Source organism: Galeopterus variegatus, unplaced genomic scaffold (assembly GCF_000696425.1).
Source record: "Galeopterus variegatus unplaced genomic scaffold, G_variegatus-3.0.2 Scaffold236, whole genome shotgun sequence".
In the NCBI taxonomy this organism is placed as follows: Eukaryota; Metazoa; Chordata; class Mammalia; order Dermoptera; family Cynocephalidae; genus Galeopterus; species Galeopterus variegatus.
This window is the reverse complement of record NW_007726347.1, coordinates 783,944-801,485: the sequence shown is the minus strand read 5'-3', so window position 1 is coordinate 801,485 and position 17,542 is coordinate 783,944. Positions and strand designations below refer to the sequence as shown.

Here is a 17,542-nt window from a genome sequence, read left to right as displayed (position 1 = left end):
CCCCCGCCCTCCCCCCCGCCCGCCCGCCGCCGGTGCTCACCCGTGACCACGGCCGTGCGGCCACGCAGGCTGCCGATGCCGCCGCACCGCGGGGCCTTCACCAGGTTGTAGTAGACAAGCACGTAGGCGCCCAGCAGCAACCCCGCGCCCAGCAGCAGCGCCTCCATGCCGGCCGCGCCTCCGGGCTCCCGCCCGGGCCCCACGCAGCCCTGGATCGCCGCGCGGCGGCTGCGATCCGCCCCGCACCGGCCTGGAACGGCGCCGGGCGCGCCTCGGCCTCCCGAAGGCGGAGGCGGGCAGGAGGCTGGGCAGGGGTGTGTGTGCGTACGTGTACGTGTGGGCCCTGCGAGCGCCTCCTAGGCGTGCGTCTACGTCCTCTGGGTGTGTGCTCGTGTGGACACCTTCGAAGTGCGTGTGCGCTTTTTGGCCCTGGGAGCGCCCCCTAGGTGTGTGCCAGTCTGAACTACTTCTAGGTGTGTGAATGAACATCTCTGTGTGTGTACTCTAGAGTATGTAGCAGAGTTTCTTCTGGAGAGCTGTGTATACGTGAAAGCTTTTGTGTCTCTGAGGGTGAGTCCAGTCCTAGCTGCCTTTTTCTCAATGAACAAACCCTTCAATATTTTATAATCACACCAGCTCTCAGCTTCTAGGATTCTTCCCTGTTCTCCCCATACAGGCCAGAGACGCGACACTGTATTCAAGGTGGCACCGGCAGTTAAGGGCTGTTATGACTCACTCATTCATCCTCCATCTGTATCTCCCCACTTCTGCCTGTTTCTGAAGGGAAGCAGGAAGACAGAAAGTTAAAATCTATTATTGTTTTTCAGAAGGAAATGTGTCCCTGGAATGGTTCTCACAGGTGGTAGAAGTGGATAAAGAAGCTCCATCACTCAATGGAAGAAGTGACTATGATGGAAGGTGGGTGGAGACAGCTAGGGAGGTATTGGTAAGGGCATTCCTGGCCAGTGATTTGCCAGGGGAAGGGCCTTGCCTGAAAATCCCAGTGCAATTTAGCACCCAGTGTTTGGCATCTATGGTGTGCCCAACCGTGTGAGTGGCCTTGGAAATACTGTGAGGAAGAATATATACTAGTTTCTGCCCTCAGGGAGTTCAAGAAGCCATCAAGGCAGGGTGGGCGGAGTGGTGGAGACAAAGCTAGATGGGTAGATGGAAGCCAGGGGCAGAACTCAGATTTCAGGGGAAGTTTCCTATTTAGCTACACCGTGGCTTCAGGGTTCAGTTGTAGATGCTGCGGGATGAGGTTGGGCATGGAATATTTATTCTCTACCCCTGAGGCAAAATCCTGATACACAAACATGTACCAACTATTTGAATAATGCTGGGAGACACACAGAGATGCTCTCTAAGGAGTAGGAGAATGTCCTCAGGAAAACTTCCTGGAGAGTTTCTCACTAAGGTCTGGGAGGAGGAAAGGATAGTTTGTTTTAATGAGGGTCCACAGGGCTTTAGAATTAAGGTACTGCAGTAGACTTGCCTTCTGATGAGGAACAACAGTTGTAGAGCAGTTGCGATTACAAGTTACATAACTAGAAGTGGCACAGCTGGGTCTAGAGACTGGATTCCTCTATACTAGTCAGGGATCTCCAGAAAAACATCCCTCCTTAGCAGATGCACCACTCCCCTTCCATTGTCCTCTACCCACCTCAGGCTCACCTTTTCCCAACACCTCTCCTCTTCCCCCAACTTCCCTTGGGGACTGTGTACCTGGGAATTAGACCTGTTCGAAGGGTCCCCCACTTGTTGGACTCAGATCTCAGGGAGGGTCCCCTCTAAAGTGTGATGACAGGTAGGACAGACAGGCAGAAAACATAATTTGAAGTATTTTTGGTTTTTATATACAGAATACAGGAAAGTTTCTGTAAAGTCTAAAACATTACAATTACTATGTACATTGGTACTAGTTGTGGGGGTGGGGGGAGAGGAGGGAGCCAGGGGTGGGAGGAAGAGGAGAGAAGTGGCAAGAGAACAAAAAAAAGGAGACAAAACAGGTTTACGACAAAAACGTCTTTGCTACAATAGACAATTTGAGAAAACGCTCTACCACATGTAGTACTGTACACAGTTTTTAAAAACATTGAAAAAATGTCATCACTAGATGTATTTACACAAAATCCAAATACACTTTTCCTTATTTGAAATAAAATAGATGGACAGCCAGAAAAAGAATTCATTTCTCATTTGTCCATAATACACAGTAGCTACCTGTAGTGCAACCGCTGCAGAAAGGGAAAATAACTTGGAGGGTGGGAACCATGGAAGGAGGGTGGGTAGCAATCTTTATATTAAATAAAACAATGATATTGTATAGATTTTGCTGTATGAAAACTGTATTTTTTCTTTTAATATAAAACTATTGTCACTGCCACAAAATAGAACAAGTTTCTGATTATTTTACAACGGCGGGCCAGGCGGGCGAGGGGGAAGGAGCAGGAGGTGGGTAGGGAAGGGTTTGTGTTAGAGGAAGTGTCCAGACCATGGGTCTTCCCCTCCCTGCCCACGCTGTTCCTCAGCTCGGGTCTGCCGCTTTCCCATGAAATGTTGAGTACAAATATATGTGCAAATGCCCCCTAGAACTTGAGAAAAAAAAAGGATTTTTAAAAAACAGTCAAAAGGTTTTCTTCATTTCATGCAAAGATTGTAGTTGAAGGGGTTCTGGTAGAGTATAGAAAACACCCGGGCTTGGTTTGTGTACATTTTTGCATTGCAGGAGTCTTGGGTAGGTGTACAGGCTCGTGGCAGGGAGGCCGCCAGCCCTAGGGAACGGAGTTGGAGCGCAGCACAGGGCCCTGGTGGGGCTTGAGAGAGAGCTTCTCGGCCAAGACCCCATCCTGCAGCAGGCTGGCATCGCCTTTGGGCTGTTTGGTCGCAAACTCAGTGATGCTGAAGACAAACTGCAGGCAGCCCAGCTTGATGTAGCTGCCATGGTGCAGTAAGGCCGTGCCCTCCCAGCCGGCCCCACTACCCCCAATCAAGCTTGAGCTGCTGGCTTTGCAATTGCAGGGTCTCCGCTGCGGCCCCTGGGCCTGGGAACTCATCATGGCTGCCTCCTCACTTGGCTCTTCATCTTGTTTCTGGTGCCGGTGGCGCCCTGGGAATAAAATGGATGGTCACAGGGGAGGAACAATGAGCAGCCAACCCATCTGGGTGTGTGCCAGGGTTGGGCCCCTGCATCTCCCCATTCCAACTGCTACATGACTATGGGTGAGAAACACTCAAAAAGAGCTGGTGGAGTCTGAAGCCCCCAAATAAGTGTGTACACATATGTGGTTGCTCAGCACATCCTTCTCTGTGGCCTTCCCAGGGCCCATGAGCAAGGAGAACTTGGCCAACAGGACTGGCAAGGCAAGAGACAGCAGGTCATTGGCATCCAAGTCAGAATCACCCTGACTGGGGCCTTAGCTTTGTGGCCACAGGCCTCTGCTCCAACTTACTGATGACACTCTGCACTTTGGCAACAATACTGCTTGGGGGGGTTGGCGGGGTCTTCTCAGAGAAGTCACACGAATACAGCACATTGTCCACCGTTGTCCCATGCTCACTGTAGTTTAACAGCTCATAATGTTTGGTATTCTAAGGAGGAGGAGGGAAGATAAGATGTGTGGTCTGCTGGGAGGGGCCTAGGGTTAAGGGGAGAGAGGACATACAGAGAAGGCTGTGCTGCTCTACCTAGGGAGCTCTCATTTAGGGGAGCCCATAATGCCCCCCACCCATCGTCCTTTCAGAATGGGGCTCTTTGGGAAAGCCCACCTTCCTAGTGCTCCCCCTCCCCCCCGCTACTTTGTCCCCTCAGCACTGGCTCCTGTTGATAATAAATTCACTGGCACATGATGATGAAACTCACAGGGACACACCCACAGGGCTTGGCTTTCTTCTATGCTGGTCCCCTCCCCTGCTTTATTTATTTATTTATTTAAAAGATGACTGGTAAGGGGATCTTAGCCCTTGACTTGGTGTTGTCAGCACCACGCTCACCAGTGAGCTAACCGGCCATCCCTATATGGGATCCGAACCCATGGCCTTAGTGTTATCAGCACCATACTCTCCCGAGTGATCCACGGGCCAGCCCCTCCCCTCCTCTGCTTTAGAGTGGGATCTCCCTGCTATGCCTGTGACCAACCTCAGGAGAAATGCTAGACCCGCTCCTAGGGGTAGCCATGGTAGGATGCCCTTTTACATCAAGACTCTTCTCCTCCAGGAATGACAGGGAGGCAAGAAAAGGAAAGGGCCCCCCCCCCCCCCCGCCCCAGGGCACTGAACTTTAAAACCCCAGTGCCCGGGAGAGGCATCAGGTTGGGAAAGTTCCTTCCCATGCCTCACCTCATCATAGAATATGCAGGCATGTTTCCCAGACACATAGTTACAGTGACCGTAGTTTGTAAGGCACACATCCATGTCAGCTCCTGCAAGGTAGAAGGCAGAGAAAAAGGGAGGGAACAGACTGTAAGTATATATGTGGAGGAGGTAGGGGAAGCAGTTAGCTTCTGGGTGGGTGCTTGGAGAGACCTTAAGGGGTGGATAGCTCAGGGCCCTCTCCTTATATTTTTGAACAAACACTGATGGCTTTTCCAAGCCCCTGCTAAAGAACAGTTGTCCCTGCCAGTTGATTTGCTTTAGAACATGTGGCTGCTATCCAGAGGGTTCTAAAGAGAAAGGGAAATTTTCAGATTAAATCTGTCCTTCTGTATCAGATATGTGGCTAACTGAAGGTTGGGTATGTGTGAGTCCATCACTTTTTCAAAGACCTCCAGGGACAAAGCATTTGGCCTCTCCTCCTGGCCTTCCCTGCAGTGTTTAAAATGCCTCCCTGAGCAGCAGTCAGAGCTGACTTTCATCTCTGCTGATGTCACATTGGGCACAGACAAAGCAAAAGAGCCTGAGCAAGGGAAGACAAGCACCTGATCATCTCCTTTCTTAGTCTCTCTTGTCTGGACATCTACTGGGTTAAACCAGTCAACTCTGGAAAGGGCTTCCCTCACCCCTTTCTAGCTTCCGTGGGTAAGGGTGTTGACCTTTAGGGCTGAACAGATTCAGTACCTCTCCCAGCTTCCTGGCTGGCTCACCTGTCCCGATGTAGAGGGTTCGATAGCACATGTTCACAGCTCCTCCCAACCCTAAGAGAGGGTAGAACACAGCTCGGGCCTGTACCTCCTTTCTTTGCACTACAAGACAAACATAGAGATAGGATCATTCAGAAACACCGAACCTGTGACCCAAACATAAACCAACAAAATCTGGACCTTTGGATCATGGCCTAGAGAAAATCCCACTGGATGACATCTTTCCAAACTCACATCTGACACTGATCTGCTTCAGCAAGAAACTTCTCTCCCTACCCACAGCATTTCCAATATGGGGCAAGAAGGATTATCTTTGAAGATAGTCATATTTTAAGATTCTGGGCTGCTGGTTGGCTTATCAGGAATATTCCAGCTGATACTACAGGGAGAATATGGAAAAATGGAAGAAAGCATGGACCAGTGGTTCTCAAACTTTAATACACTGCATCACCTATGGATCTTGTTAAAACGCAGATTCTGATTCAGTAGGTCTGAGTTCTGTATTTCTAACAAGCTCTCAGTCGATGCTGATGCTGCTGGTCTGGAGACCACACTTTGAAGCAGTAATGCTCTTAATGGCTAATGCTCAGAGATATCCAAAGCAGAGTTAACCACTTGGGAAGAATTTCCAAGAGGCTAGCCAACTCTTACAGAGATTTCTCACCTTGAACTTCAAAAATTCCCTCTTGGGAAACCTCTCTAATTCAAACAGTTGAAAGCAATCGAGCAGAAAGTACACCATATACCCAAAGGTACTTGGTAGCTGCTTTGCTGTGTCTCAAAGTGGACTTGTATGAAAGTTATAGCAGACTTCCTCAAGTCTGATCAGAAAGCTGTGGTTGCCATCTCTTTCCCACTCTCTTAGAAAAAAAAAAACCCATGGTGCTTTATTAAGCTCATTAAAGGCACACAAGGAGGTTTGAGATACTGAAAGCTGAGATTCTGCAAGGAGGTGAGGTGGCTGTTCACGTGTGTGTGGTGGCAGGCATGTGTATGCACACCTTCTGTGTGGTGCCCTCCAGAAGCCAGCAGATGTGTCCCAACACTGCCTGGTGAAGCTTGGACCCGGGAGGGGAAAAGCTGATGTATTCTCTGCAAGGCCAGAAACTTGATCAGCTTCTCGTCCAGCATATTTATCTCGATTTCTATTAAGCAAAGAGAAAGATTAAAAAGCAACTGAGGTGGAAATGGAATGTGGGAGTAGATAATGGTCACATAGCAAATAGTTCAGCATTTCTAAAATCCAGCCAAGTGATTTTTGCTCGAACAGCACGGAGTACAGAGTGGTGCTAGGATCCAAAGCCAGGCATATCACTTGGTATTTGCAGTGAGAGATGGGCCCCAATGCAGCCTGTGCAGATGCTTTGTGTAGTTTGGTACACTAATTTTAGGTAAAGTCCTAGAAAGACAGAATAAAATAAACTACTTGCCCATCTATGGGGGAGGGCCTGGATGTCTCATATTGAGACTTAAATTTTCTACCCACCCTCTGTTCACTGAGATCAAGATCTATCCTTGTTCTCGTTGGCTTTGGGGGTTTCCCACACATGAGGCCCTGCCTTTTGGGAGCAAGGCTCCTGCTTTTATTCTGCAAGTCTGGATGATCTGCCTAAAGTGATTTTGTTCTTTTCTCACTGGTTTAGCTGGGCTCTGTTGTCCCTTCATCTTTAAGTGTATATGCACATGTAGAAGGCAGAGGTAGGAGAAGGAGCTTGCTTTCTTATCCTACTCCTCTACCCAAAGTGAACTCCTCATCCCCATGTCCCTAGCCCTCTGATATCAGGCATCCCCTCTTTCCCTTTCTGAAATGAGCTGAATGCTGCACTAGGACAGCACTATGGTGGAACAGCAGCAGCTCACTCACTCACCTCCATTGACATCCATAAATGTTCGAAGTGAGTTGGTGAGGTCCACCATGGCAGTAGAGTTGGCTGGGAAAGAGGGTACGGTTAAAGCGCTTCCTATGGATAACGTGCCGGGGCTGACCTTGCCATCTGGGGACGGAGCAGGAAGACTGTTACTTACGTCGCCTGAGGGAAACCCACCGGTCCAATCCCCTACTGCTGAGACAGGTCTGGATTTCGGACCCAAGGTGATGTTCCCTTCTTGATTCTCAACCCATAGGCTCTGGAACTCCTAGAGCTAAAAACGTGTGGTGAGGAAGGGCAGATGGAACGACAATGCACCCGGGCACGCAGGAGTTTCCAGAGCACTGAGAACCATTGTGATCCTCTGCTCTGGGCAAAGTGGTGGGGTAGCTTCATTCTCTGGGCCATGACCACCTCCCTGCTACCTCTACTCTTAAATAAGTGGTGCTTGCCCCTGCAGTTCCTGCTTACTGAAGTATGACTCACGCAGATAGCAAAATCTATCCATGCTGGTATTAAAAGATAAAGAAACAAGAAAATAGCCAGAGAGTAGGGCCATCTTGGGACCAGGGGCCCCCATGCAGAGAAATCACAGTCACCTGGTTACCGAGACTCCCAGTTGACTAGGAGGCCGGCTTCAGTTCAGATGGGAGAGACCACAGGGGGTTCCAGCAGCATCTGAAACCTGGTTCAGATGCTGGGGTCAGCAACCTCAAGGTCTTGAATGCTGACTTGGGACAGCTGAGAGAGCAGGTCCACGCTAGGTCAAGTATAGACTAAGGAACTGCCCTTTGGCATGGGGCCTCAGGAGAAGCTTCAGGGCCAGACCAATCTCTGTGGGCATCCCACTCTGCAGCTATTGTGAAACGCAGTGCTTCCTGCCTATTGTGGAGTGGCCCTGCTTCCCTGACATGGAAGTTCCTCAGATGAGCTGTCTCTGAGAATCTGCATCAGGTGTGGATTTAGTCTCCTGTGTGGATCATGAAACAGTGAGGCTATTAGCCAGAATCTCAGGCTGACCACAGTGGTTCTAGAGAACATGCTGCCTTCTTCTAAGGTGACAGAACAAAAGAGGCAGACTAGGCCTAGAAGGTGTGGGAAGCAGTCAGGAGACCCAGGCTGTATTTCCAATCCCGTCATATTCAAGGAAATCACTTAAGCTTTCAAAGCTTACGCAGTCCCATCTATAAAATGGGGACACATTAAGGTACTCTTCTATTATAGAAATGGGAGGAGGACAAACAATACAAAGATCAGAGTCCTCTGAAGTGTTCACAGGGATATAAGTGTTTTTGGAATCTTAAGTCTTGTCTGTCAGGAGAGCATAAAATTATTTCAAATCACCCTGAGGCTGAGCAGAACTCACCTGATGATGGCGCTGGTGAGCAGAATCGTTGGTTGGCTCCTGTAGCCAAGATACCATCTCCTGCTGCTTGAGGGGGAGTGAGCACCCGGGTGGCATTTGGGGGTGAGCCCAGTGGCCTTGAATCTGTCAACGGAGGTCCTATCTGTGATTGGACAGTCTTTCTTTGCAAAGTGCTGGTGTTCTCGATGCTGGCACAAGAGCTGGGAATGGAAGGGGGCAGGCTTGGGACAGGAACCAAACTCCTCTGGGGACAAGGGCTGGGGCCAGTAGCATTTTCTGTCTTCACAATGATGCCAACGGTGTGGTTCTGAAGCCCCCCAGCCGCTGGTGGCGTGAGGGGTCGGGGCCAGCCTTGCCGGTGTGAGAGGCCTGGTAGGGGGGTGTTAGCGCCTGGATGTCGCCTGGGGTCCGAGGAATCAGTGGGGCTGCTGTAGGGGTGTGGGCCGTTGGCTTTCACCTCTGTGTTCACTGGCCCATTGGCAGTCCCACAAGGGGCTTTCTTGGATTTTTCCGCACAAGAACTGCAGCTGATGTCCTCTAGAGCTGGGGGCTGGTGGGGTGGAGAGCAGCTCAGGGAATTCTGGGTGCTAATCCCTGATGGGCAGGACAAGGGGTAGTGGGAAGGTGTAGGTGCCTTATCAGCTGTTTGCAGGGAGGTGGTGATTGAGCTGTCAGTCACAATAACAGGCTTAATATCAGCCTTCTCTGTCTGTTCAGAGTCCCAATGCGAAGGCATCTGCTTAGCAGATAAATGTTTCAATATGCTGCACTGGAGCGCAACAACACTACAGAGCCACTGCAATGGAAGGAGAGGAGAGGAGAGTGAGAGCCCTGGGAGACGCCGGTCTTTCTTGCCACAGCGGTCAGCACCACAGCAGAGCTGACAAGCACTGTTTCCAAGGTCCCATGGTGAATGCTCAGAAAAGGTGTATTTGACTCCTGATAGGATTCCATTTCCATTCCCAAGCAAGACTTGTTATAGTCGGCAGGCAACACCCCGGTCAGCAGAGCTTGGGATTCATGTTTTGGCTCTGTGCCTAAGGCTCATCTTGAGACCAATGCTCAGCAAGTACTCTAAGCACCTGCTGTATGTCCAGAACTATCACCTAACCTCTCTATGGGTTTACTCATCTCTTTCTACAATATACATTTGCCCATCTCACAGTGCACTGAGGGACCGATGGAGAGAAGCAGACCAGGTGATTCTGTAGTTCTCTCTTACTTGCCTTTGGGATCTGAGCCAGAGGTTCTCTTGGGAATACTCAACTCTTGGGGGGTTGGGGGGATGAGAAAGGATGGAGATGGGAATAACAACAAGGCTACTTCCAACAGCAGCTGTGGTGAGATGGAAGAAGATTGGATTTTGAACCCCAGCTCTGCCTTCACTCACCTCCTGCTGCTCTGCCTGGGTGGCTAAGTGCTCAGAGTTCAAAAGGTGCGTCTGTGATTCCTCAGGGATCCCATTGCAGATCAGCTCCCCATCCCGAATGGCCGCGGGTGCAATGAGAGGGGGTGGAAACTGGTACTGAGATTTTATAGCATCGGGAACCTGTACAGGATAGACAAAAGGAGGAAGGAGAGGGAGATAGCGAACAACACGTCCGGTTGATTCTGCCCTGGCATGCTGTTCTGTTTGTCGTGCTAGTGACCATCCACTCTGGGGTCCACAGAAGACAAGGAGGCTCATTGTGCTTCAACTGCTCTGTGTCCCCCATATCTCTTTGACTCTGACACATGCACATGGCCTGAAAAGGCACAGAAATGGAAACAGCAAAAAGGGCCTTCACTTTTCTTCATCAAGGTCTAAGGCCTGCAGAACCTAGAAACCATCGTGTGTTATCTTCTGCTTTGGCCTAAGAAGTGTAAGACTGACACTGGACAGGGCTTCAGATTAGTACTCTAGGTTCTTATTGCTCAGTGTTAAGTTTGGAAGGTGGGTAAGTAGTAACTGAGAGACAAGAAGTTAAATGACGTCACATTCTTGGTGGAAGTGCTCAGCATGAGGGCTGGCTCACGATAAGCACTCAATCAGTGTTAATTTTCTTTATCCATTCATTCATGACTCATGAAACAATTGAAGACCTCTTTGTTGCACAAAGACAGAAGATACACTCCGAATCACACCGTGTAAGAATGAAAGAGCCACACAAGCAAAGAGTCATTCATACATTCAACCAATATTTACTGAGCACCTCCTGAGTCTGGGCACTGTTCCAAGTCCTAGAGATGCAGAGATGAGTAAAACTTAAGCCTCGCCCTCAAAGAGCTCACACTCTAGAGGGGACATAAACACAGAAATATTACAATACAATGTAATGGGTCCTAGAATAGAGGCATGTCTAAGGTGCTATTAAAAAAACATAAAGGAAAGTGCTTATTTTAGTTTGGGGGACAGGAGCTTGGGATTAGGGAAGATTTTATAGGAAGTCAGTATTTTAGCTGAGACTTGGACATTGAGAAGGAACATCTAGGCAGATAAAAGGGAGCAGCATGTAAGGCACAGGGATGTGAAAGCACTTGGTAGATTTGGAAAACATCCACAGAACTAACAGATTTGGTGGACAAGTCCTCATAGAGGATAAGGAAAGAGGAGCTGAAAATGGTTCCCAGAAATTTGGCTTGAAGGACTGGGTAGAGATCACTGTCATTCATTGAAACAGGAAACAGGAGGAAGAGCAGATTTGGAGGTAGAGGACTTTTGGTCCTAGGCAGGTTGAGACTGAGGTATTTGTGGGGTAGGAAGGCAGAAATGAATCTGGATACAAGGAGAAAGTCAAGGAACATGGAGTTGAGAGTCATCACCATAGCAGTGTTAGCTGGTGCCATGGGCTTTCTGAGATCACCCAGGAATGGCAGGGGGGAGGAATGGAGCAGTGGACTGGTCTAAGGCTGTCCCCTGAGGAAAAGTGGAGAGGTAGGTGGAAGAGGAACTCCCAGCAAAGATATAAAGTTCTCAGCAGATTTTGCCTGCACTGTTCTAATCAAGGGTAAAGGCCAACGTTCTAGCAGAGAGCTGGGGTTCTCTGCCATTGTCCTATGGTGCTACAGTCCTCATTTCCCTCTTAAACTCTACAAGTACAAAATGGGAAACTCATGCCCTTAAATTTTCAGGAACAGGGAAACATTTAAAAAGGGGAGAAGGTACCATACAACAACTAGATTTTATCAAGGCCTCCTGGCCTGTTCACTTCAGCGGCCAGGCTCTCTTCCAAATCAACACAGTGAATTACATAGTCTGGATTACCTTTGGATTCAGTTAACTGAGGAATGAGGCATGGCATCTCTAATATCCCCTACCCCCAACCAAAAACACTTTTCAATTTAATTTTAGAAAACTTTTCCATTTAAGTATAAACATTTACCCAGTTAAGAGCTCGCTATACAATTTCCAACACTTTGCATCTTGTTAGTGCTGACACCCACTGGAGGTGATGGAAGTGGTGTGATTGATTTTAAAGTACGGCTGCCGCCAAGTGGCCATATTTGAGAATTGCTGGTTTCCGTTGGCACATAGGCCTGTCCATGGGATTATTTCAAAATAGAAAAATCAAGTTTATATATGGGTATATAATGTTGGGTCCTCTAGGATAACTGAATGAGGGGATTGAATGGTTTGCAAGAAATATCTTCAACACCACCAGATGCTTTCAATGAGGGAAATCTTTCTGTCAATTTTTGTGACACATTTTAGCAACTGTCAAGTGCAAACAAATGGTAGGTATTATTACAGCCATGCTACAATTGGTGTATTGGAGTATTGGTGATATATTAACAGCAGCTTGGAAAAATAGATTTAACTCTCCTTTAGATATTTTCTTCTTAAGTTCCTCAGATGGGAATAGCTCCTCACTTTCCACAAGACTCTCTGCTTAATCACTCCCATCTTCAACTCACCAGATAGCTCTGGAACAGGGGCCATCTAACAGGAACAGACAGGATGAGTGTCAGGTGAGGTGACAGTAACAACAGGGCACATGTAGGTTTGGTGGGATGGGTTAAAAAGTGCTTATCCTTTGAAGAACTAGAGACTTACAGCTTTGAAGGCCTACTTGGGGTTTTAATAATCAAGTATTAAAATGTAAGGTCACGTTCATTACTTGCTGAGACACCACAGACAAATCTCTGGTGCTTCAGTCTCCCTTTCTGTAAAATTGGGACAATAATCCTCTCGTTTATCCCAAGAAGGCAATCAGAGACCACCATCCTGCCTGCACTCACCTTTAAGCTTCTTCTTTTGACCGACTGGAGCACACGGCGGTTAGGAGGGTGCTTCTTGTGGATTCGGTTCAGGAAGTCCACTTTGACAATGTGCTGCGAAATGGTGTCCTGGAAACGATCAAACACCTGGCACCGATTGCTCAGCGTCATATTCTTCTGGTTCAGCTAGGGACAAAGCAGATACAACCCTGTGGTGAGCCTCAAAAGGCACCTACCTCCCAGTTAACCCGATTCTCTGGGTTTGAAAACTAGCTCTCAGCCAAATGGGTTCCTTTAGTCAGGGGCCAGGATGTCAGCACTCCCATCAGAAGGCAAGGGAACATGGATGATACTTTCCCCCTCAGTTCTGCCTAATCAGTGGAGGAGAGCTTTTATGTTCCTATTCCCTACAGAGGCTTGAGGAGGGCAGGAAATAGGGAGTTAGCCAAGGAGTACCCTTCCAAATACAGCTCTGACAGTCTTCTGCTCTAGTTCAGAGCACCCTTTGTTAGGGTATCCTAACAGCAGCACAGGTTTCAGAGGAGACACAGGCCTTGGCCCTCAAAAAACCCAGACTCCCTTCCCAGCAAGGGACTCTTTCACAGGAAGCAAGACTGTGTCCTACATAGGAGCTTGGCTGACAGCTGGGTCAGAACCAGAATCCTGTGTGCCCCACCCTATTCCTTTACTCCATGAACCAGGGAGTTTTAGCGAATCCATCTCAATATCAGTTCTTCCTCTATGGCAGGGGAAAAACCTTGGACTGCTCTGAGAGGCCAAAGGGACAGAAGAAAAGATTTTCTGCAATAGCATGTATAAGGCGTAGAGAAAATATGCTACTCTTCATCTTCTACATCTGGTCCCCTACACTTTAATGCAAAAGGAAGGATATGTTGCGGTACCTTCCTAATTAGTAAATCAGGCAAAAACCTTTAAATGGTAATTAAAATTTAACCAACTCTCATCTGCTGGAAAGTTGCTCTTTGAGACTGATATTTGGGTAAAGTGCTTATGGTCATTTTTTTCTGGTTCAGCAGGAAGCAAAACAAGACACTCAAACTGAGCCTCAGAGAGAAGCTTCTTCCTAAATCTTTCTGAGTGGCATGAGTCAAAAGAAGAGTGCAAAGTAACTTTTCTCTTCCATGTGTGCAAGTCCAGGTCTTTAACTGAGATTCCCCTCAGTGTAAGGTTGGAAGCACATTGCCATGCTAAAGGTCAACAGTAATTCCATGGTTATCATCATTTGATAGACAATGTCTAGTAGAAAGGCCGCTCTTATAAGGGAGCTCCTCTTCCTGAAGTTCTCCCCCATTCAACCTTGTGAGTGACTGTTCTAATTGCCTATAAGGATATGTCCTCAACCTCTTTGGAGATAGCAAACGACAGCTCTGTTCAAGCCCTAGGAAGCAGTCTGGAAAACCTTCCCAAGTCTCCTGGGAGATAAGGTAATAGGACCCTCACATTATTCATTCGTTCAACAACTAACTTATTGAACACCTATTATGAGCCATCACAAGGTGGCTGTAAAGAATTAAACAAAGCAAGAGAAGGGAAAGAACCTCATTTGGTGGCTGGAACACATGTATTGCAGAAAGGCAATCATTTATTTCCTTCAGGTTGGATCTAATAAATAATAAATTCCTTTTTTATGGCTGTAACATCAACTGCTTTATTCATTGTGGGAGAAATTACTCACAACCAACCAAGCACTAGAGGGTTAAGTCGGCCTGTGCAGCAAAAACAATGCATTGTGGGAAAAGGCAAAATGCACAGCTGAGGTATGTCAAAATAATCAGAATTTGAGTAGGATGGTTGGCAGAAACCAGCATCTATAAGATTATAGTGAACTCTGGCACAACGCTGACCTTAATATGCTTTCCACTGAATCAGTCCATGCCCCAGCTGTGCCTGTAGAGGACTGAATAGACACTGCTGTGCTTACCACCACATGTTCGATGTGATTCGGACACATCCATCTGCCCAGGGGCATGGCAGTGAGCGGTGGCTCGAGGCAGTCCATGTGAAACAGGAGGGGGCAATAGTCACACTGGATGAGAGGGGCCACGCGGCAACTCCTGCAAAAAAGGGACGTAGGCCATTTTTGTGGTGAGATGGGAAAACTCAAACTAACTATGCATTGCGGAACAGCCTCTCCTGCTTAATCCAAACATTTTCCCACATCTTCCCCGCTCAGTGATTCTGTTACATTCATGATCAGGAAGATGGATGAATTTGGGAGCTATCACCAGGCTCTCCATTATTCTCTTTTCTAAGAAGAATGTGTCTTCTGGGGAAGTAAATGTTTATTTGGAGTGGCTAAAGTGGCTGTCAGAGCAGGAATGATCAATGCTCAATATCTACTGGGGGAAGACAGCCAACTTTGCTCTGATCTTTCTACTCCTTAAAAGAGAGCAACTACCTCACTTAAAAAACCACTACCAACCTTTTTAGAGTATTAACTACAACAAGAAAAGATTTTTCTTCTGCATGAAGCACTTGGCAGAACTGACAACCAGAGAGAGGTGTGCTGGGAAAATGATTTTGTAATGTATTCATGTAAGCATGGTTCAAGGGGAGGGGGCTTAGCAAAATGCCCATTATGATTTGTACTGGAGCAATGATGTATCCTGGGCTCAGAATTCTGTTGCTCTACCATCTAGTTCCCTACAGCTTTCACTGTGAAACATTTCTGGTTTTGGTTGCAGGTCAGTATGGAACATTTCTTTTTTTTTTTATAAAGATGACCGGTAAGGGGATCTTAACCCTTGACTTGGTGTTGTCAGCACCACGCTCACCAGTGAGCTAACTGGCCATCCCTATATGGGATCCGAACCCATGGCCTTGGTGTTATCAGCACCACACTCTCCCGAATGAGCCACGGGCCGGCCCGGAACATTTCTTTTTGATAGGTATTTTCTCCTGCTATCCTGCTTTGACCATAATATAGTTCTTCTAACACACCTAAGCCAAGACCAACTTCAATAACTGAAGTAGCTGGTTTCTGTCACGAAGGAGATCCTATTTAAAGGAAATCGGCGTTTCAGGGAAGATACGCTAGGGTAGCCTGGGGTTTTTGGAAGTCATCCAGTCTGATGCATACTAACTACCATGGATACTTGTACTACTTTTAAGTTCATCTTTAGTGATTTAAAGGTGCGTTTCTTTTCTTTTTTAAAGACGACCGGTAAGGGGATCTTAACCCTTGGCTTGGTGTTGTCAGCACCACGCTCAACCAGTGAGCTAACCGGCCATCCCTATATAGGGATCTAAACCTATGGCCTTGGTATTATCAGCACAGCACTCTCCTGAGTGAGCCATGGGCCAGCCCCAAAGGTGTGTTTCTTTTTAAGGGAACTTTTGTCCCTTCTGGCCAGAATTTTTCCTGCTAGCTAAACATCTCATGCTTCATTTTAAGTCCAACTCTTCTTGTTCCAGTTTATATCAACACAGTAAACAGTAGTCCTGTACTATATTCTTCAGGGTATTTGTTGTTAACATGTTCAAGGCTCTGGTCAGTCAATTAATCAGTCAGTCTCTGTGTACTCATACCATCAGAATATGGGCTGTCCACACTTAACATATATGGTTTAAAAGAGGTGATGGAAGAGAGACAAAGCATCATTTGCTGAATATAAGGAAGAGACCCTGGGTGAGGACGAAAATACCTGTTACACGTGAAGCAGACTTTGACTGGTAAGGGAACAAGACCATTGTGATCTAACTCGTGCTGTGTCTTCTTAACATTTTTCCCTGTGGTTTCCTCTTTTCTTCTCCTCTTGCTAGAACCTAGAAAAGAAATTGGTGGTGCTGAACTATCCCTGGCTTCAGAGTTCCTGGCCTGGAATATGGAAACAACATTAAGATCTAAAGGAACAGATCTTAGCAAAAGAATGTGCCATGATGTAGACATGAATCTCTTTCTGAGGCCCCCCTGGGCTGGTTTCAAGTGAGAAAAAAGAATGAGAAAGGGAAAGAAAGGGTAACTGAGACATAAATCAGAACCATGATCAGAAGTCACCTGTTTTGTAGCAGAAACAAATCTGTTTTGCAAACATGAAATGGTCAGAAACCTAGGTTAGACACTGGCAACCTAAGAAATATAAATGCCCAAGCCAAATGGTTAACAAAGACTATTCTATGGAAGCAGCTGAAGAAGACTACATTTTTACCACATTTTTATATAAATCAGAAAAGTTTTGATTCCATATGATTCCTTCTTGAGCCTGCCAATTTCACTTTTTCTGGGAAGAAAAAAAAAAAAGATCTAGAAGCCTTGCGGTATCAAGTAGAAGCCATGATTTCATTAAAAAAAAAAGGGGGGGGGCAATTTGGTAACATCTATCAAAACTATAAATGCATAGTTTTGATCCAGCAACTCTAATATTAAGAATTTATCTTACAGATACACACACTCATCCATATATGTACACAATGATGTATTTACAAAGTTATTAGTTGAAGCACTACCACTTGCAACAAAAGATTAGGAACAACTTAAATGTCCATTAATAGAAAACTAGTTAATAAATTATGGCACATCTGTGCAATGCACTATTACACAACCATTAAAAAACTGAGGAAATTCTATATTAATATGGAAAGACCTCTAGAGCATATTGTGAGGTATAAAAGAGCAAAATGTATAACAGTATTATCTAGTATGCTATTTAAGGGGAAAATAATGAGCATACACCTGTATTTGCTTATATATGCACAAAGAAATTCTAGAAGGATAAACAAGAACCAACCTGTAGTTATTTATGGCAGATAGGGATGGGAGGAACATTTTCATTGTAAGCCTCTTTTTTATATTTTTTGATTTCTGAACCATGTAAATGTAGCACTTCTTCAAGAGAAAAAAAAAAAAGAGAGAAAATATTGGGAAGGAGCAGGAAAGTAGTTTAAAATGGAAAATTGAGTAAGCACTGTAATAGCTAAATCCTTCAAGGATCACTCCAGGCAGAACAAGGAACAGGAACCCATGACAGTGACCCTCAGGTAGCACTGCTCTTTTGATGGACAGTAATCCTTTG

The 17,542-nt window shown here is 46.7% G+C and overlaps 2 protein-coding genes across 3 annotated transcripts in view; both read right to left on the bottom strand.

The window, feature by feature from the left end:
• Window positions 1–167, bottom strand: part of DHRS13 (dehydrogenase/reductase (SDR family) member 13) — a 4,683-nt gene extending 4,516 nt beyond the window's left edge. The window contains exon 1 of the mRNA XM_008566359.1: window positions 33–167. Within this exon, the coding sequence (XP_008564581.1) occupies window positions 33–167 (135 nt within the window). The remainder of the gene's footprint in view (window positions 1–32) is intronic.
• Window positions 168–1,833: 1,666 nt separating this feature from the next.
• PHF12 (PHD finger protein 12) overlaps window positions 1,834–17,542 on the bottom strand; it is a 39,406-nt gene continuing 23,697 nt past the window's right edge. The window contains exons 5-15 of one of the 2 annotated variants that reach the window (XM_008566352.1): window positions 16,175–16,295; window positions 14,452–14,584; window positions 12,531–12,695; window positions 9,703–9,861; window positions 8,313–9,108; window positions 6,947–7,072; window positions 6,080–6,223; window positions 5,082–5,180; window positions 4,339–4,421; window positions 3,453–3,591; window positions 1,834–3,109 (exon numbers count right to left, since the gene is read on the bottom strand). In XM_008566352.1, coding sequence (XP_008564574.1) covers window positions 2,775–3,109; window positions 3,453–3,591; window positions 4,339–4,421; window positions 5,082–5,180; window positions 6,080–6,223; window positions 6,947–7,072; window positions 8,313–9,108; window positions 9,703–9,861; window positions 12,531–12,695; window positions 14,452–14,584; window positions 16,175–16,295 — 2,300 coding nt within the window. In that variant the 3' untranslated portion in view covers window positions 1,834–2,774. Of the gene's footprint in view, window positions 3,110–3,452; window positions 3,592–4,338; window positions 4,422–5,081; window positions 5,181–6,079; window positions 6,224–6,946; window positions 7,221–8,312; window positions 9,109–9,702; window positions 9,862–12,530; window positions 12,696–14,451; window positions 14,585–16,174; window positions 16,296–17,542 lie in introns of those variants that run through there. The other variant, XM_008566353.1, reaches the window with a different exon arrangement.